At 46.1% G+C, this 20,643-nt stretch overlaps 1 protein-coding gene across 1 annotated transcript; it reads left to right on the forward strand.

The window, feature by feature from the left end:
- The first annotated feature begins 16,103 nt into the window (after nucleotides 1-16,103).
- On the forward strand, nucleotides 16,104-19,551 carry FOS (Fos proto-oncogene, AP-1 transcription factor subunit). The gene is made up of 4 exons (XM_003786922.2): nucleotides 16,104-16,451; nucleotides 17,215-17,466; nucleotides 17,872-17,979; nucleotides 18,103-19,551. Exons 1-4 carry the CDS (start codon nucleotides 16,311-16,313, stop codon nucleotides 18,742-18,744), a joined length of 1,143 nt encoding a protein of 380 aa, XP_003786970.1. The 5' UTR covers nucleotides 16,104-16,310; the 3' UTR covers nucleotides 18,745-19,551.
- The last annotated feature ends 1,092 nt before the right edge of the window (nucleotides 19,552-20,643 follow it).

A 20,643-nucleotide genomic window follows, 5' to 3' on the forward strand; every position in this document is an offset into this window, starting at 1 on the left:
TGGTTGTTCTGTGGGCTGCTGTCTGGCCGACGGCGGTTAAGGAGGTCACCCTGACCCATATGGCCAACTGAGGGTGGAGGGAGTGGTCTAGCTTTGGCCCTCAGTCTGGAGTCACAGGCAGCACACAGGGATCTTGGCTCAGGACCTGAGGCTGAGGCGTGCTGGGACAGCCTAGGGGGTGTCCTGGCTTCCCAGGGGCTGGGGAACCCTCTCTGGCCCGGGGGCGGGAGATGTTGTTCCAGAATCGGTTCTGGCTCCACTGCCGCCTCAGCACTTTCTAATTGCAGCTCCAAACAACAACAGCCCCAGCTGCAGTCATAGCAACAGGCCCCACCCACCCGGCTTCGCTCCCGGCATGCAGCACGTGACGGCGACGCCTGCTTCGCTCCCTCCGCCCCGGGAGCCAAGGGAGGCGGCGGAGAGGGGAGGTTACAGGGGTGGGGGGATGACGTTTGCTCTGTCGTCTCCATGGATATAATGCATAGACGTCAACGTCGCCCATGTTTAGTGTGTAACGTTCTTCCGTCTCCATGGGAACGTCAGGCGGCCAAACACAGGGCCCCAGCAACAGGCTTCTGATTGGTCTGAGCCTCCCAAAGGCGGAGCTTCGTAGCCCTCGCCCGCTTTAGCGTGTTGCTGTTTTGGTTGTTGTCTCCCATTTGTTTATTTCTCTAACAGAAGCTGGGCGCTGAGATGTAGATAGGTCGCCAAGGATGGGGTCCAGGAGAAAACGTGCCCATCGTGCTTGCTCCTACCCATTACAGCCCAAGAGGTGACAATTCCACTGTGACCAAGGCCATTGTGGGAGTCGTGGTTCTTATGCGCCTGTTGCAACCCAATATTCGGTGTTATAATCCCAGCTAGCACACCGCATCACATCTCAGAACTACCATGACCCTCTCAGCCGCATCCCAGAAACTGTTGTCTTCGCGGTTACGCTTATTCTCCGGGGCAGTCAGAGGCCTTTCATATCTAATGCCAGGATTCAGGGCTACTCCTCACCCTGCAGGATTTGGCTACATTTTTCTGTCTGGTCTTCATTGTGATGAATGACGTAATTTACCCGTATTCCCACCTAGAGATGTCCAAATTTCTTACAGCCTGAGTAGATACCAAAGACTCCCAAAGGACCTGAGTGGGTACTTCTGTGTAGGGGTTCCCTTAATCTTATTCCTTTCTTTCTGTCCATTGTAATTTAAGTCATGGGGGCCATTTGATTTCTCCAAAAATAAATAGAAATAAATTTAGTACTGAGACAAGCAGAATATTACCTATCAAGATCTCATATTTCTTCCTATGTAATATAATACTAGTATATAGATGGAATTAAACATTCCAAGGCACAAATAATGTCTCCAGAAACAGCTTTAACCTTACCCTGGGCTCTCATCAGTGAAACCCAGTTAACATCTGGCAAGAGATAGTGATCTGGCCTCAGGGGTTTCAGTCTAGTTGTGCTTAAAAGAATGCCTTAAAATCTGTAGTTAATGGTGTCAAATATAATAAATCTTCACCAGCTCATGCACATACAAGTCTGAAATGTTTCACAAAAGGTTTAGATGACCTGATAACATGTTTTCAAAAAAGAGAGAGAAAGGGAGGTTGACACTTATGGAAACCTCTAGTTAAAAACAAGTAAAATTACTTTTATAGATTGGGGTTGATAGAAAGGGTAGCTGTTCTCTCTGGTCTAATCTTAGCCCACCATCTCCTTTCCTCTTCAACAGCTCTGGTGAATATCCTTGCTAACTGTCCTCCCCCCACCTCTTGGCCAACAATATAGCCTGTAATTTCCTTTGGAGATGTGAGCAAAATTAAATGAAATTGGGAGCCTGCTTAATGCAAATAGGACCAAAGGGCACAGCTCTTTATCGTAATGAACTTCATTCTAATTAAGTCAGGGGACTGTAAGTGCTTACTATTTACCCAGTAAATATATTAAATTGCCAGGCAGGTCTCCCTTCTGTCCTGAGACTGCCAGAGAACATTTGAAAGTCTGATATAAGATCATTTTTAGACCATCAAACATCCCTTTCTAATTCTATCATCTTTCTTTGTGTTTCCAGGAATACAGCGTGTCTTGGTGTCTGAGAGCCAATATATCTGGGTTACACTGAAAGAGGAATAATGACACAATATTTACATTGTACATTGAAGATGACCTGAAAAGCTAGAAGAGGGGACTGAAGGCATTTTCTCAATGTGGATGAGGGAGAGGGGAGGAAGGTAGAACATGACAGAGCTTCTAAGTGCCTAGATTTGACTCTAGTACATGAAACAGCTTTTATTTTCAAGGGCATCAATCATAACCTCCAAGCTTCAGTCAGTGTCCTCCATCTCTCAGTCTTAGTTCTTTCTCTTAGACCCAAACATCATTGTGGGTTGTAGTGTGTGGCCCAGAGAGTTGTTAATGTAGAAAATAATAAATAGCTTATAGTTTTGGTGATACTGTAAGAAGCAGTTTCTTTCCTATATGTTTGCATGCACACACACATATGCACATGCAATTCTTGTCCTCTGCTTTGGCTGAGTTGCTCTGTTTGGCTGACCAAATTCAATTATAAGGGCCATGATGTCCATCTATGCTGATGACTTCCTTAAACCGCAGGATGATTAATCTCTTGAACCTATTTTCTCATCTATAAAATGGAATCTGGAAAATTCACTGACCCTGTATGTTTGGTTTGCCCCCAAATGATTATGGTGATGCAGTGATTATTAGTTGGTACGGTGGAACTACTAAATGCTATAAAATGCTTGATTATTGGCTAAGCACTTGTAGCTCAGTGGCTAGGGCACCAGCCACATACCTCGGAGCTGGTGGGTTTGAATCTATAGCCAGGCATTGTGGTGGGCAGCTACTTGGGAGACTGAGGCAAGAGAGTCGCTTGAGCCCAGGAATTGGAGGTTGCGGCGAGCTGTGATGCCATGGCCCTCTACCAAGTGCAACAAAGTGAGACTCTGTCTCAAAAAAAAAAAAAGCTTGATTATTATTGATGGGTACAATTTTCACCAATACTTCTCCACTCCTACTAAGTAGAGCTTCCACTCACCATGGCCAAGATGTGTAGGAACAGTGACCTACCTGGCCTTCCAAGGCCCAAGTGCACACTGTACCTCTCTCACATCCTAGTCACGATGGAATTCAGCTCTTTAACTCATGCTCTTCAAGTCTGGCTTTCCTCAGCTATGAAGATGGGAACATTGCTATGTATTCTACTGGCCTGCTATGGCTGTTATGAGTGTCACATTACATACCACTTATGGAAGGGCTTTGAAAACTATAAAGCAGAAGGATTTTTTTTTTTTTTTTGAGACAGAGTCTCACTCTGTTGCTCAGGCTAGAGTGACCTGATGTCACCCTAGTTCACAGCAACCTCAGATTCCTGGATTCAAATAATCTTCCTGCCTCAGCCTCCTGGGTAGCTGGGACTGCAGACACCTGCCATAACACCCAGCTAATTTTTTATTTGTAGTAGAGAGGGGGGTTTGGTTCAGGCTGGTGTCCAACTCCTGAGCTCAAGGGATCTTCCCACATTGGCCTCTCAGAGTGCTTGCTAGGTTACAGATGTGAACCACTGCACCTGCTCAGGAAAACACTTCTAAAGTCAAATCCATGTAGCTTTATGAAAATTCCCTGCTTTGTGTTTATTTTTCCTATCTTTCTTTGATAATTCTTCTTTGGAATCCATGGGGTAAAGTAGACAGTGACAAGGAGCAGAGAAATTAAGAGAGGTAAAAATTTACCTCGAGAATTGTTTAATTTTTCTAATCAAACTGACTGCTTCTCATACTAGGTATCTTTGGGTCATTAGATTCTTTGTTAAAGAGAGTAACAATTTCACTAGAATGGGTTCCTGGTATGGGGAATATAATACTTTGAGTGATTCTCTGGGAATTATTAAATACTTCCACTCTGGACAGATCAGTCTGTATTCAGTTTGTCTATGCTGTACTCACCAGAACATTTCTGGTTTTACCTGGGAAGGTGGGAATATCGATTGCCCCATGCCTATTTCAGCCAGATCAGATGGGGCTGAATGATAGAGATTGGCATGGTTCCCAGAGAAGGGAACAAGCCTGTCTTCCAACTGGTGTCCCAGGCAGGTGTAGGAGACACTGGCAGAGCCAGTTTAACCAGCATCTCGGGCAAGATTTGGCCTATAGTTTTGTTACTGCTTCCAGTTTCCTCTGGCAGAAGTGGAAGCATTCTATATATTCTGTGGTTGCATGTGAACTTGATGCAACCAGCACAACATATATATGTATATTTTTTCCCCAGAGCCCAATGTATCTAGAAGCTGAGGCTACAATTTCATTCTAAGCAACATAAGTATAATTAAGGCCTGTGAGACTCAGTTTTTCTCTTATCAGTCACTCTCTGGTAGGTACCTAGGGAAATAAATTTACCTGTTCAGGTCACCAGAGCACTATTTACTACACTGGGGAGAATGGTTAGTTTGGTCATCCACCGTGGATTAGAAAATTGTAAGATCATTTAAAAAGAAATTATTGAACTTACTCAACTAAAAGGGCTTAGTAATATAAGCACATCATTGAATTGTGGTAAATATTAAATAACAATAGCTGTAAAGCACTTAGTATACTTCTTGGGCAAGCACTCAATAAATATTAGCTATTATTATTTCCATTTATTCAAGAAATATTTTTTTTTAGTAGCTCTATGTGCCAGATATTGTGTTAGAGGCTAGACAGCTAGGCACAAATATTATAAAACAGACAGCTGTGTCTGCCTTCTTGGAGTGGGAAGATAGACACCAAATAAATTCAATAATTAACCATGACAAGTACTAAGCTTCTCTAGTTGGGGATACATCAGTGGACAAAACAAAGATGTTTACTAGTATGGAGGTTATCTCTGAAATATTAGCTCAGTTTCTTTCTAAGTAGATACTATCACAGATGATTTTAAGTGCCAATAATGAAAAGGCTAGGGTGTAGCCAGGGACGGTGGCTCGGGCCTATAAAGCTCACAGGTTCAAGACCAGCCTGAGTAAGAGCAAGACCCCGTCTCTAAAAAATAGCTGGGCATTATGGAAGGTGCCTTAGTCCCAGCTACTTGGGAGACTGAGGCAAGAGAATTGCTTGGTGAAGAGTTTGAGGTTGCTGTGGGCTAAGACGCCAAGGCACTCTACCAAGGGCAACAAAGTAAGACTCTGTCTCAGAAAAAAAGAGGCTAGGGTGGAATGAGAGCTTCCTAATTCCACCTGGGTGCTCAGGGGAAGTACTTTATGAGGATGTGATATTCTAAATCTGAGATTTTTTTTTTTGAGACAGAGCCTCAAGCTATCCCCCTGGGTAGAGTGCTGTGGCATCACAGCTCACAGCAACCTCCAACTCCTGGGCTCACGCGAGTTCCCTGCCTCCGCCTCCCAAGTAGCTGGGACCACAGGTGCCCGCCACAACGCCTGGCTGTTTTTTGGTTGTAGCTGTCATTGTTGTTTTGGCAGGCCCGGGCTGGATTTGAACCCGCCATCTTAGGTGTATGTGGCTGGCGCCTTGGCCACTTGAGCCACAGGCGCTGAGCCTAAATCTGAGATTTGTATAAAGAGTAGGCTGAAATGAGGAAAGGATTGAGAGGTGGGGGCAGAGAACGTGTGTAATACTAGCAGCTCCTATTTCATTTCATATTATGATGCCTTTTCACGAATGTTTTAGACACCAAATTGCCAAAGATAAGAGAAAGTCTCTGCATCAGAAGTTTGCAGTCAGATTGAATTTAGTCTCTAGATCCAGAATGCATGGCAGCAGCTGCCCATAGTTTTTCTCTTCTCAGGAATCACTGACAGTTGACAGTCACTGCCTCAGCTTCCCTTGGTTTTCATTGCCTTGAACAATCAGTAGCAACCACAATAGGAAAGACCTCGCTGGGAACTGAACTCTGCTTCTTTTACTTGCTGTATTGAAAATCATCCCAGTGCCCCCCCTCAATGTGTCAGCATACATTTGCTGCTGGATTTAAATAATCAAGTGTGGGCTGAATAATCACTCTCCCCTGATACACACATAATCCTTTAGCCCACTTTTCTTTTTGCTACTGAATTTTCTCTCATTTAAGACTCTTCTTATGTCATTTCCATCAGCAGGCTTTCACAGCCGGTTCCTATTCCAGCTATGACATAGTTCACATAGTTCTGTGTAGACATAATATTTACAGGAACTGAAGATGGGTGGATTCTGATAGTGGCTTGAGGAACAGTCTCCCCTGCAGTCAAAATAACAAAGAATTCAAGAAACACATGCTTTGAGAGTTTAATCCCCCATAAACTTCCCAAATGTGCTTGTTTGAACCCTGTGGGAGGATCAGCAGAATCCAGGGGAGTGGTGCCCTGGGTGAGAAAGTTGGTTTGCTCGGTGTTGGCCTGTTCTACAGCACAGATTCTAAGCCGAACTCTGTTTATTGTCAATAGCTCTCCAACAAAGAACCAAATGGAATGTGCCTGTTTTCAAATTCCTGTAAAAAAGAGGCCCTGGAAGCCCTCAAAGCCTGATTTAGGGTGATTTACTTCACTGTTTTTCAGTGCCCACGTTTAAGACTCTAAGCTCTCGAGAGAGATCCTACCAACCATAGATATTAGTGTGGAGTCATCTCTAAGAAGGAGCCAGATGGGCTGTGATAGTGTGCAAATAAAAATACAATTGTCCACATCCTGTCTGAAGTATAGAGGCAGCTAGGGAGGAAACTGAGCTGGGATTAGCTGCGAAACTGCTAAATTTGGTAGCACTGATCTAAAAGTCGGTATTTAAGATCTGAGGAAGAAGGAGATGGTTATTAGTAAGTCTGACAGTAGGGTTTGAGGGGCATCTTGCAAGGACAGCTGGGTTCAGAGGTGTGGGGTGTCGGCATTTCTGTCTCTTAATGCTTAACCTTACACTGCGAAGCATTTCCTCTGCCCAGAGCGCTCTGCTTCTTATTGCTCCAAGGCTAGTGCCTTCTTAACATTCAGGGCTCTTGGGAAATGTCACCTCTTCCCACTCAATTCAAAGTAGCCACACAGTTGCTTCCAACATACCTCTCCATTTTAATTACCTGACCAGCACGGGCTTTCACCTGACATTTGTATTTGTTTTCTTGTTTACTCATTGCTAGACTATAAACTTCATTTTAGGAGGAAGCGTGTCTGTTTACTGTGGATTACAGTGACCCACACATAGTAGGTGCTTAAGAAAAGTGTTGAATGAAGAATAAAGAATAGGGTAATTGACTCTATACAATTTGAGTTAAGGAAGGATTAACTTTGTAGAGGCCAGACCCCAGTACCTGTAGGTAGCTGTTTTATTTCTGGCTCTTATACAAGGTAATAATATTTTGAGGTTTTGTGAAACCCATTTTTTCCCTGGAGGGAATTCTGAAACAAAAAGAAAAATAAAAAGCAGGCTAGAGTTATCTGATAAGAATACAGTTAAGTTAATCTCAAAATAGACAGTGTGATATAAACACCTCAGGGCTGCTCTTATCTAAACCTAGAATCTACAACCCCTTAATCTGAAACCCTTCAGCTTTTTCCATTATTCTCTGGTCATTTTACCAGATGGGGCAAAAAATGAGTGAGAAATGTGAAAATTATTCACCATGGCTTGGAGTGATGTTTGGTGAGCCTATTGATTTGGCAGGCCAGTGAGTAGAGTGCTCATTGAACAACATCAGCTTTTCCCCCCATCTATTCCACAACGTCTTGTTACCTTCTTTTCTAAGTTCTAAACTCAGATAGACACGAGCTAGATGAAGCCCTGGGTGTCAATGTACTAGCAGTAAATGAACTCCCAAGTCCCTACCTGCTGTGAAGCTTCCCATTCACAGTAAACAAGAGTCCCAGTGAAAGCAAAGATTCTTCACCCACAGACACCCTCTGGGCAGGTAACTCATGATTTATTCTAAGCCACGTCATGAATTTGGAGAAAGCAATAGAATGGTTCTGCCAAACAACTCAAATGAAGAATCCTGAGGGCCTATCCCGTCCCTCCATGCAAACCAATCTATAAACAGGCAGGAACATGTGACCTCCTTTTCTTTCTAGCTGCAGAGACCAGCTCCTGTCCTCAGTGCTGCATCCAGGCCTCAGATAATTCAGTCCTCTCTGTTCTGTGCAATCCAAATAATCAAAATAATCAACAAATACACTGACCTGGCCTGGCCATGTGTCTAGTCACGGCAAGGTAGCCCAAGAAGCCAAGTACGTTTTGGGGTATACATGAGGGGCATTCAGGAAAGAAATAGGAAATAATAAAAAAAAAAAAAAAAGAAAGAACAGCAACAAAAAAATAAAGAGATTAGAAATCTGTACTTGTTATTCTGTTTATTGAGTGCTTAGTATTACACTGTTTCTGCCACTGGGGGAACAGCAATTTCTCCCTCCCTCATGGAACTTATATCCTGGCACGATTTCAGCATACCTGTTTTACTTTTTTAAATTTTTATTTTTTTAATTAAATTATAAATGTGCACATTAATGTAATGTACAATGTGCTGGTTTTATATACAGTTTGAAATATTTTCTTCTTTTTATAATTATTTTTTATTAAATCATAACTTTGTACATTGATGCATTTATGGGGTTCAGGGTACTGCTTCGATATACAATGTGAAATATTTACATTGAACCAAGTAACACATCCATCGCAATTATACTCATTTCTTTCTTTTTTTTTTAATTTATTTTATTTTATTTTGTGGTTTTTGGCCGGGCTGGGTTTGAACCCGCCACCTCCAGCACATGGGGCCAGAGCCCTGCCCCTTTGAGCCACAGGTGCCACCCCCTCATTTCTTAATAGTTTTGAAATGTACCATTGCATCATGCATATTAGGTGAGGTCCCCTCGAATACTCTCCCTTCTCCCATATCCCTTCTCCCCACCTCTCTCTCTCCTCTTCCCTTCTACTTTATGGACAATAGTTATGTTTTGCCATTCGTATGATTGTGTAGGTGGCTATATATTCAATTTGAAATATTTTCATCAAACTGATTAACATAGCCTTTGCAGCATTTATTGTGTTTAGACATTTATATTCCACACCTAGTAAATTTCACATGTACCCTTGTAAGATGCACAGTAGGTGTGGTCCCACCAATTACTCTCCCTCTACCCATCCTGTCCCCTCCCCTCTCTTTCCCCTTTCCCCTTCTTCTTGGGCTATAATTGGTTATAGCTCTATAAATTGGTTTCATAGTAGGGCTGAGTACATTGGATACTTTTTCTTTCTTTCTTTCGATACTTTGCTAAGAAGAATATGTTCCAGCTCCATCGATGTAAACATGTAAGAGGTAAAGTCTCCATACTTTTTTTTTTTGAGACAGAGCCTCAAGCTGTCGCTCTAGGTAGAGTGCTGGGGCATCACAGCTCAGAGCAACCTCCAACTCCTGGGCTTAAGCGATTCTCCTGCCTCCACCTCCCAAGTAGCTGGGATCACAGGCACCTGCCACAATGCCTGGCTATTTTTTGGTTGCAGCCATCATTGTTTGGAGGGCTGGGGCTAGATTCAAACCTGCCAGCTCAGGTGTATGTGGCTGGTGCCTTAGCTACTTGAGCCACAGATGCCGAGCCCTGTTTTACTTTTTTAAAATAAAACTTTATTTTACAATTCAATGTTCTTTTTATTTTGAATTACTTGGAGGGAGAGATACCAAAATCATTTTAGTATTGGGGTCAGACATGTTTTATTATGACCCTGTGGTCAGCACTTTTAAACTGAGAAATGGGTTCAATGTTTACCTTTATGCCAAATATTTTCTTGAATGTCACTTGTAGAATTAGTCTGAATTTGTGGGAAACAAAGGATTTGGAGTATAACCAACTTCAGGCAAAATTTCCCATTGTTGCTGATCACTGTTTCTGGGTGGGGTGGTTGTGGCTTTAAGACTAAAACACCCAGATACCCTCCTTGTGTGGCAACCAGTAGAAACATTTAGACAGCAAGTATGATGGATCTTTGCAGTTCTAAGGATGGGTGTACACCTTGGGTTTATAAACATCTAAATTATTATGCCTGATAAGAAAAATGCTGACTAGGATTTTGGTTCCTCTCACCTGAAGAGGGTGAATGTAATAAGTCACCCATCAAGGCCCTTTGTCCCAAAAAGGAATCCATGCTGTCTTCTCAGTCACAGGGACAATGGCTGACGAGCCTTCTGTTTAATGTTCATTCATTCTACAAACATTTATTGAGTGCCTAGTAGTGTCAGGAAGCTAAGCTCTGAGGATGGATATCTACCAAATAAGACGGACAAGGTCGCTGCTTTTGTGGAGCTTATGGCCTAGCAGAGGCAGACAATGAAAACGTTCATGAAAAACCAACAGGGTAATGTGGTGATACGTGCTAGATAGAAAAGAAAAGCAAGTAATGTGACAGTGAAGCCCAAGGATTAAGGGTGCAACACTGGATGGGGGGCAGGACAGGCTTCCTGGAGAAGGTGACATCTGAGTACATGTTGGCTCAACTGAGGAAGAGTCAGTGCATCAAGATCTGAGGGAAAGGGGACAGTGAGTACAAAGGCCGGTGGCAGAACCAGGTTGGCACATTTGAAAGAAGACCACTGTGGCTGGAGTACAGCAAGGGAAAGTGGGTCAAGGTGAGGCTGGAGGTGAGGCAGGGGTGGAGTCCCACAGACTGGGAATACCTTGACAAGGGTTTAGATTTTTTTCTAAATGTCATTCGGTAAATTAATCTCTAAATAAGTTGGGGTGGGGGATAACAGGTCTGTATAATATTATGGTTTAATAAAGAGACCCCGAATATACATATATATATTTTTAGATGGAGTCTCACTCTGTTGCCTAGGCTGAGTGCTATGGCACCAGCATAGCTCACAGCAATCTCCAACTCCTGGGTTCAAGGGAACCTCCCAACTCTGCCTCCTAGAATGCTAAGATTACAAATATGAGCCACCACACCCAGACTCTCCTGTCTATGTACAATCTGTCTTTGTCCTTATTTATTACCTCACCATCTAGGGTGGGCCTGAGTCTGAAGGTACAATTCTTCAGAAGAGTCATTTTAGGAATTTTCTCAATGATTTCTAGATCATTTAATACCCCAGATAAGACAACACTGGAGAAAATCTGACCTCACCTGGGAGTTGCAACTGGAAATTTTCTTGTAGGACACAATAAAGAACTAAACTAAGACAAAAAAATTGTCACATCTGAGGATGAAGTTGTGATCTTTGTATCAGAAGGCAGCATAAATCTGAACTCTTACGTCCTGGTCAGGATTTTCCTGGTTTAGGAAAGGGAATGTTTTTGGCATTACAATAATCAATGTCTTCTTTGAAGACATTGTCTTGCTGAGAAAGGTGGGGGCCACAATAGTATAAATTGCTTAAGAGGGCTTAACACCTTGAAGCACGTCATGTACCACTCCACCCACCCCAGGCCCTGCCTATGCTGATTATGAGAGTTTCTCATTGGATAGGAGCCCTGCAGGTGAGGTTCCTTAGTAAGGGTGTGGTGTTGTCCTATAGGTTTAGTGACGTAGATGGGGTTCCTTTGGAATTCCAGCAGTTGAGTCCACCAGAGTCACAGAAGGTCACCTCAGGACATCTGAGGAGCTGACAGCCTGCAGAAGCCTTGCTGCCTGCCAGTGGGGAGCTCTTGTTTTTGCAGCGAGGCTCAGCAGGGTTGACAGAATGAGGGTCCAACAATGCCGGTGGCCGTGAGAGATACTGCAAGCTTGGGCTGAAGTGTGTCTGTCTTTGGCACCAGAGCCATTCCCCAGTTTCCTCAGCTCCAGATGGAGTGTGTCCCAGGGACCACACAGAGCTTTGTTTAAATGCTCACATTAGCAGAAGGACGGGGATCCCATTGAATCATCATCTCCTGTCAAGAAGCCAAGAGTTGTTCAGAATGAAAACAGTTTTTCCCAAAGAGGCTAAATCCCTAGTACTAATTAGTTTCAGTGGTAGTGTGTGTAGGGGGTGGTGATGATAGCAATCTTGTGCCCCTACTGTTCTAAATAGGAACAATCTTTTTGCTCACACTGTGAGCCATAGGGTGAGTAACCTTGACCCCTAAGATCCTTCAATAGTCTCGTGTGTGTGTGTGTGTGTGTGTGTGTGTGTGTGTGTGAGTCCCACTGAAATTATGGAATGCTTCTGTCTTAAGGGGTGGTGGGAACACAGTCATTGTCATCACAGACAATGTGGTAGTTATGACGGGCACTAGCTGTCTTTCTATGAGCTCCATAACAAGGGTAAGTTTGATCTTTCATCATGAACCACTGGGGTGTTCTTTATGCACAGAGCTGCACCAGCTCAAAATAGCCCAAACATCTTGTTATTTTGTCTTTCCCAATTTTTGCCTATTCATACCCCAGAATAAAAGACAGCGTGTTCAGCCTTTCCAAAAATTTAGGGAACATTATCTATTTGCTTTCCAAGTACCCATAAAAGACAGCTATCTATATTCACTTTGCCTAGATGAGGGCATTCATCCATTCAATAGATATTTATTAAACACCTACGATGTGCCAGGCACTGTGCTAGCTGCTACATGAATATTGCTACATGAAAAAGATAAAGGCCCAAAATTGCCAAACAAGTCTAAGTTGATTTTGGTATATACGTCTTCCTGACTTCTGGTCCCGTGCTCTGACCACAACCCTTCACCACTAGACCACACTTCCCCAAATAAATAACTACTTCTGCATGCTGGGTATGGGCTGTGTGCGGCAGCATTTACGTAGGCGGCAGAGATAGCAGCCTTTCACTTAATGTTGCAATAGCACCAGGCTAAACAATGTACACTGACTTCAAAAGTTATCCAACAGCTTGATGTGGGTCAGGTCTCTTCCTTCAAATGCCACAGGGAGAGTGCAAAATAGGAAAAGTCTGTATTTGATAGGGAAACACTGCAGAAGCCAAATGAATTTGTTTTCAGTTCAGATTAAAATCAGATGTGATTTTACCCTCTTTTTCACTTTTAGATTCCCAGATAAGAAGAACTTGGCACATACATAATCACGAACTACATACGTTTTGGGTTTTATGCTCAGACTTGTCCAGAACACAGAATCCCTGCCCTGCTAGAAGGCAGCACCACACTCACAGATGCACCTGTCTCAAAGTCACCCTGACTTTTGCAAATGGCAAACATAATTTCATAGGTTGGTTCTGACTTGCCTTTATTTTTAGGCTACCTTGTATGATTTTGCAGCCTGAAATGGATACCATGAGTAGATTGAGATGTGAGAATATGTTAGAATAACCACAGTGTTGGATGTTAGTGGGGCAGGAGAAGGAGTCTGAGATTTCATCACACCGTACTACTACATCTAGCCTGCTAGCCTAACTCTGACACATTTCAATCTTCTCCATTTCATTACCCAGAGAAGAGAGGATCCAGGCCCTGTTTGTGTATTACAGTCACTTTCTCTGGCACCTGTCCCCAAACCCCAAACCTTGCATTTTGTAGTATCCTCTTCTCACCTCTATCAAACCACTTCCCTACAATCCAATATTGACTTATGGTCTTTCCCTTGAGTCTGGAATCTCTCTGAGGGTTGGGACAGGTCCATCCTGTTTATTAGAGTAAGCACGGGCCCCCAGTCCAGCACCAGACAATGTAAGGCTATCAATAGTTGCTTATAAATAAAACAAAAAATGAATTTGTGGTTGGTCCTTTTCAGAGGAAGGATTCATTAAGTCTTCAACTCTTTTAGTCGTTAATAGTGCCAGGAAGGAAAGAGTTAAGCTATCTGGAGGAAGCAGGCTCACTCAAAGTCCCTTTTCCTTTTTTATTGGCAAAGGCAGGATAAGTGATATAAGAGATAAATCCTGGACATAAAATCTTGACACATCTTTTAGGTGTTGGCCTGAGCCACTTCAGACCTGAAGGGGAAGTAAATCAAATCATTTCAGGTTTCCTTTTAAGTGGCCCTGAGATCCAGCCATGAATGGGAGGCAAGTCTAGACTGAGGAATTCAAAGCTTGACCTACTTTGTCCAAAGCTAATAATAAGAGAAGAGATGGATTTGCCTTCATAACCTTTTTTCCCCCTCCCTCCTTCTCTTTCTCTCTTTCTCTTTTCAAGGATAGTGAAGTGACAGGTGATAGAATTAGGAGAATTGAAGGCCGCAGAACTAACTGCCTTAGGATTCAGAGCATCTCCAAGAAGCCTCAGTTTATGTGTGTTATGTGTGTTTTTTCTTTTCTCTCCCTTTTTGTGAGTGAAAAAAAAAGCGCCTAAATTCCCACCAATATAAACCAGTGACATACAATGATGAAATTCTGTTTTCACCTCTGCCTGTGACAGTGAATGCAAAAATAGCAAATGGCCCAGTTCCACGAATCCCGGCCTCCCTGCCCTCCCCGCTCCCGCCGGGCTGGGATCTCTAAGAATGGGGGTTAGCTCATTGCTCGGAGCGAGCCGCGCTCAGCCCCCGGACCGGGCAGATGATGTCAGGCGACGGGAGCGGCCGCAGCGGGGCCGGGGAGGCCGCGCGGCCCCTGGGGAGCCAAGAGGGCGGCCTCGCCAGGCCGACGGCGCGCCCGGCCGCGCGCCGTCGCCTGACAACGGCCCTGGCGGCGCTGTGTTGCTGTAAACAGCCGCTTCCCTGTTACTATCTATAGCAGGATCGCCTAGCTCCCGGGTGCCGCGGGAGGCAGGTCTGCGGTCCCGCTCCCCGCGCGCCCCGAGTGATCCACCCACTGCCCTGATCCTGCCTGGTCCTTCTCCAGGTGCCCACCGCAGGCCCCGACCCTGGACCCCGAAGAGTGGGGGAGGGGATACAGGGGCTCTGCGTGGATCTGCGGGGCGCGCTGTGGCCGAGTCCTACGGGGCAGCGTGACCCCGGCTGTCCTTTGCAGCAGAGCAGGAGGCTGCGGGGTCTCGGGGTGTGGTGCACTCTGGAGCACCTGGCCGTCCCAAAGTCTGGTTTTCCAAAACTACGTGCAAGGATGTATCAAGGACCCTATGTGCCTTGGGTCCCAGCGGTTGAGCTCTCCTGCCTGGGCGCTGCGGGACACTGTCCTTCCAGCCCCCGCCTCCACTCCACTCCAAGTCCGAGCTGGAAAATCACCCGCAGCGGGCTCCCTGAAAGGCCAGCTTCCAGGCAGGACCGAAGCAGCCCCTCAACGCGGACTTAGTTCCCCCAAGCAGCTCACCCTACCTTGTTATCCAGAGCTGACTACCCTGCCCACGTAACACACCCTCGCCCCCCGCCCCGGGCATCAGCTCAGTACTAGGCAAACGACCCCTTCAGATACTTCCTTGCACGTAGGTTTTGCAGTTTATCGGCTAGTTTCTCAGGGATTTGACGGTAACATTAATATCCCCACATACGGCCGAGAAAAGCAATAAATGTGCCGTTTTCCTTAAAAACAAAAAATAAAAATCGAAGTATCCTATATCGTAGATAAAGTAGGTTATCGTATTCTCTTGTTTTGGGTCCTCCACTATCCGCTTCCAAACGCAGTAACAGTCCTAGAACTGCTTGGGCCGAGAGAGGGGGATAAGGGTCTGCTTCCACATTTTGCACAGAGTTAGAGCTAGGATAGGTAAAGGGGGTGGAGGGTGTATTCCTTCAGGAGCTGAGGCTTAAGCCTTGGGGTCGGTCGTGTGCCTGAGGCCATTCCTAATATACGTGCGTCTCAGGACAATATCCAGTTTCTATACAATGGGATAGAGGCGTCCCTCGTCCCATCCCCCCGACCCCGAGAACAAGGGTCCGCATTGAACCAGGTGCGAATGTTCGCTGGCCTTCGGCGCCTTTCCCGCCTCCCCTCCCCCGGTCGCGGCCCCCGCCTCCCCCCGCGCTGCACCCTTGGTGTTGGCTGCAGCCCGCGAGCAGTTCCCGTCAATCCCGCCCCCCTTTCACAGGATGTCCATATTAGGACATCTGCGTCAGCAGGTTTCCACGGCCGTTCCCTGTAGTCGTAGGGGGAGCCGTCCCCAAAGTCTCTCATCTTAAGGGGTCTATGAGACCCCTAAGACCCATATTTCGAAATGTCCCCATGATGAAAACTCATAGACAGAGGAAAGCGGGGGACTGCGGGCGTGGCGGGGGTGGCTAGGCGTCGGTAGAGGAGGCTAGGCCCGCGCTCCACCCCTCCAGGGCTACAATAGTTCTGTCCAGTGACGTGTTTTTCGCTCATTCATAAAATGCTGTATAAAAGCCGTGGCTGCGGCGGCTCGTACTCCAACAGCATCCGCAGCGAGCAGCCGAGAAGCCGAGACAGAGCCGGCGGCGGCGGCGCAGCGAGTGAGCAGTGACCGTGCTCCTACCCAGCCCTGCTCCACAGCTCCCACCTGTCTCCGCCCCTCGGCCCCTCGCCCGACTTTGACTAACCGCGAACCATGATGTTCTCGGGCTTCAACGCCGACTACGAGGCTTCATCCTCCCGCTGCAGCAGCGCTTCCCCGGCCGGGGACAGTCTCTCCTACTACCATTCACCGGCCGACTCCTTCTCCAGCATGGGCTCTCCGGTTAACGCACAGGTAAGGGGTGGCTTGGCGGCGCCGCGGGGCCAGGGGCTCGGGATAGCGGAGAAGGAGACCCCGGGGCAGGACGCTCTGGGAAACCAGTCGAGGTGTCTCTGGCGCTGGGGAGAGAGCCTGCCAGGGCCAGGCGAGCCTTAGCCTGGGAGTCTGGGACTTGTTCTGAGCGCGCGCACGTTTGCCATAGTAAGAACTGTTTCTCCCTTCCAGAGGCAGGTTCATTCTGAGCTGCCCCTGATCTGCGCTCTATGACTGGTCTCCGACATTAGCTGGGGCAAACGTGTCCGAAGTACAGACTTGCTAACTAGAGCTTGGCTCCTCGGGGGAGGTGGCTGAAAGAGGCAATCCCCCCTCCCTCGGCAGCCTGGAGCAATGAGGAGGGTGGAGGGAGGAGGGTGCAGCAGGCGGGTGTGTAAGGCAGTTTCATTGATAAAAAGCGAGTTCATTCTGGAGACTCCGGAGCGGCGCCTGCGTCAGCGCAGACGTCAGGGATATTTATAACAAACCCCCTTTCAAGCGAGTGATGCTGAAGGGATAACGGGAACGCAGCAGCGGGATAGAGGAGAAAGGCACCGCGCTGCGGAATTATTGGGAGAAAATGGGGAGACCTTCCATGTAGGTTGAGGTTTATACAAGAAGAGCAGGGCCATCCATAGCAGGACCGTTTTTCTCTCTGCTGCATGCGGCACTGGGAACTAGGCTCGCTCCACCTGTGTCGGGACCTGTTCGCTCACATCAGCTTTCTCCTTCCGTTTCATTCTAGGACTTCTGCACCGACCTGTCCGTCTCTAGTGCCAACTTCATCCCCACAGTGACTGCCATCTCTACCAGTCCGGACCTGCAGTGGCTGGTGCAGCCCACTCTGGTCTCCTCCGTGGCTCCATCGCAGACCAGAGCCCCCCACCCTTACGGAGTCCCCACTCCCTCAGCCGGGGCTTACTCTAGGACTGGAGTCGTAAAGAACATGACTGGAGGCAGAGCACAGAGCATTGGCAGGAGGGGCAAGGTGGAACAGGTGAGGAACTCTTCTGTACCTTGGGGGGAGCAGCCTTGGAGGCAGCAGAACTCAGGAGAAAGGGTGAAGCCACTAGTGGAATTGACTGAACATCCTGCACTGAGAACCTTGGCTCTAAGCCCTTCTGTACCAAGTCACTCTGATAGCCTTTGCCCGAGTAGTACCCTAATAGTTTCTTCCCTAAGTTTCCTATCTCATGCTTTTAGCTGGGATTCCTCTTTGTTCTCTTGCTGGAGGACCTTATTTTAAATGCAAGTCACACCCCGCCTGCAAATGCAGGTTAGAAATGGCTTCACAGGAGAGGTGCCAGGAAGCTGGGAAGCTGCAGGAGCCGGTTGTACTGGACTCCCGGGAGGTGATGGCAGACATGGTTACTGAAGTTGCTCTTTTCCATTTTTATTCTAGCTATCACCTGAAGAAGAAGAGAAAAGGAGAATCCGAAGGGAAAGAAATAAGATGGCTGCAGCCAAATGCCGTAACCGGAGGAGGGAGCTGACTGATACACTCCAAGCGGTAGGTAGACCCTATGGATCAGTCCCTTTTAAAACTTAAGGGGCAAATTGGAGATGGGCATAAGGCAGCAGGGCTCTTGAGTGCGACTGTGTCTTATGCATTCCTTGATCCCTCTGTATACAGGAGACAGATCAACTAGAGGATGAGAAGTCCGCTTTGCAGACTGAGATTGCCAACCTGCTGAAGGAGAAGGAGAAACTTGAGTTCATCCTGGCAGCTCACCGGCCTGCCTGCAAGATCCCTGATGACCTGGGCTTCCCAGAAGAGATGTCAGTGGCTTCCCTTGATCTGAGTGTGGGCCTGCCAGAGGCTGCCACTCCGGAGTCTGAGGAGGCCTTCACCCTGCCACTCCTCAATGACCCTGAGCCTAAGCCCCCGGTGCAGCCAGTCAAGAACATCAGCAGCATGGAGCTAAAGGCTGAGCCCTTTGATGACTTCCTGTTCCCAGCATCATCCAGGCCCAGCGGCTCTGAGACAGCCCGCTCTGTGCCAGACATGGACATGTCTGGTTCCTTCTATGCAGCAGACTGGGAGCCCCTGCACAGTGGCTCCCTGGGGATGGGGCCCATGGCCACAGAGCTGGAGCCCCTGTGCACCCCAGTGGTCACCTGCACTCCCAGCTGCACCACTTATACGTCTTCCTTCGTCTTCACCTACCCGGAGTCTGACTCCTTCCCCAGCTGCGCGGCTGCCCACCGCAAGGGCAGCAGCAGCAATGAGCCCTCCTCTGACTCGCTCAGCTCACCCACGCTGCTGGCCCTGTGAGCGGGCAGGGAAGGGGAGGCAGCCGGCACACGCAAGTGCCACTGCCCGAGTTGGTGCATTACAGAGAGGAGAAACACGTCTTCCCTAGAGAGTTCCTGTAGACCTAGGGAAGACCTTTTCTGTGCGTGAAACACACCAGGCTGCGGGCCTTAAGGACTTGAAAGCATCCGTGTGTGGACTCAAGTCCTTAACCTCTTCCGGAGATGTAGCAAAACGCATGGAGTGTGTATTGTTCCCAGTGACACATCTGAGAGCTGGTAGTTAGTAGCATGTTGAGCCAGGCCTGGGTCTGTGTCTCTTTTCTCTTTCTCCTTAGTCTTCTCATAGCATTAACTAATCTATTGGGTTCATTATTGGAATTAACCTGGTGCTGGATATTTTCAAATTGTATCTAGTGCAGCTGATTTTAACAATAACTACTGTGTTCCTGGCAATAGTGTGTTCTGATTAGAAATGACCAATATTAAACTAAGAAAAGATATGACTTTATTTTCTAGTAGATAGAAATAAATAGCTATATCCATGTACTGTAGTTTTCCTTCAACATCAATGTTCATTGTAATGTTACTGATCATGCATTGTTGAGGTGGTCTGAATGTTCTGACATTAACAGTTTTCCATGAAAACGTTTTATTGTGTTTTTAATTTATTTATTAAGATGGATTCTCAGATATTTATATTTTTATTTTATTTTTTTCTACCTTGAGGTCTTTTGACATGTGGAAAGTGAATTTGAATGAAAAATTTAAGCATTGTTTGCTTATTGTTCCAAAACATTGTCAATAAAAGCATTTAAGTTGAATGCGACCAAGCTTGTGCTCTTTCTGGAAGTTTTGTAAGTTTCTGAAAGGAGTCATTGGAGACCAGTTTGTCAAGAACGGTAAGGGGGACACACCCTCTGTCTGATACCTTATCAAAGAGGAGAAGGCAAACCCAGAGCTGATTTGGGAATATATTACAAATACAGGTCTCCCTATTTGTGATGGTACTTCCATTCTCCAATGTACTGGTTCTCGGGATGGGAACCCGTTGTGCAATAGTGTTTGGGGGAACACATCTTCTTGCTTTTTTTTGGTTTTGGTAGTCAAAGGGGGAATATTTGAATCTAGTTGTGCTAATGTTAAAGTTAGAATTCTTGATCTTAAAGGAATCCTTTTAGCAAACCAAACTAAGCCTTATACAAACTATTTTAACTTTTTATTCCCACAAAATCATGTGAAAGGTTCCTCTTACCTTAAAGAAGAACAAATTAAAAAATGGTTGGAATAAATGACTTTCTCAATAATCTGAGCTTCCCACCCTATCTGATCCAGCACACTGAACTACCTGTTAATACTTCTTTTAGAAAAAAAGGGTTTCACTTGATTTAAAAAACCCCCTACTTTTCAGTCCTTAACTCTAACATATATACACATAAATTTGGTCTATTTTATTCTCCAGAGGAAAAGAGGGCCATGGTCCCATCCCTTAGTAATAAACGCATTGTAATGTCTGAATGTCCTTAACACCGAATTCCCTTTATTCAGATTACACGGGGCAAGAGGGTGGGGAAGAGAGAAATCTGCATCTGATCATTCTGTAAACAAAGAGTTACATAATAGCTCAAGAAGGAGAAGTCAACATAACTCTGAATAAGCTTTAACTTAGAAACTTTATCGTTTTCAGGAAGAACGTGACCTTTGTCTCAGACACCTCTGGTAATGGGGCATTTACACGCACGCATACAAACCAGAAAGATAGGAGACTGTGTCCTTTTAACCCTGCTCTCAGGTATCACACAGGCACCACACTTTGATGCCAGAGACTGTGTTTCAAACATGCTAAGTGGATGAGGAGCATGCTAATGCTCTGATGATAACAAAAAACACTAGGTGGTTCTGGGGTGTTACACTCAGTCAA

The sequence above is a fragment of the Otolemur garnettii genome, unplaced genomic scaffold, assembly GCF_000181295.1.
Source record: "Otolemur garnettii isolate 467f Iridium unplaced genomic scaffold, OtoGar3 scaffold00020, whole genome shotgun sequence".
NCBI lineage: Eukaryota > Metazoa > Chordata > Mammalia > Primates > Galagidae > Otolemur > Otolemur garnettii.

Bases quoted from the DNA above. Each gene is read 5' to 3' on its own strand.
- FOS (XM_003786922.2), top strand. From the start codon at position 16,311: ATGATGTTCTCGGGCTTCAACGCCGACTACGAGGCTTCATCCTCCCGC. The intron at 16,452-17,214 runs GTAAGGGGTGGC...GTTTCATTCTAG, and splicing joins GCTCTCCGGTTAACGCACAG to GACTTCTGCACCGACCTGTC. The intron at 17,980-18,102 runs GTAGGTAGACCC...CTCTGTATACAG, and splicing joins TGACTGATACACTCCAAGCG to GAGACAGATCAACTAGAGGA.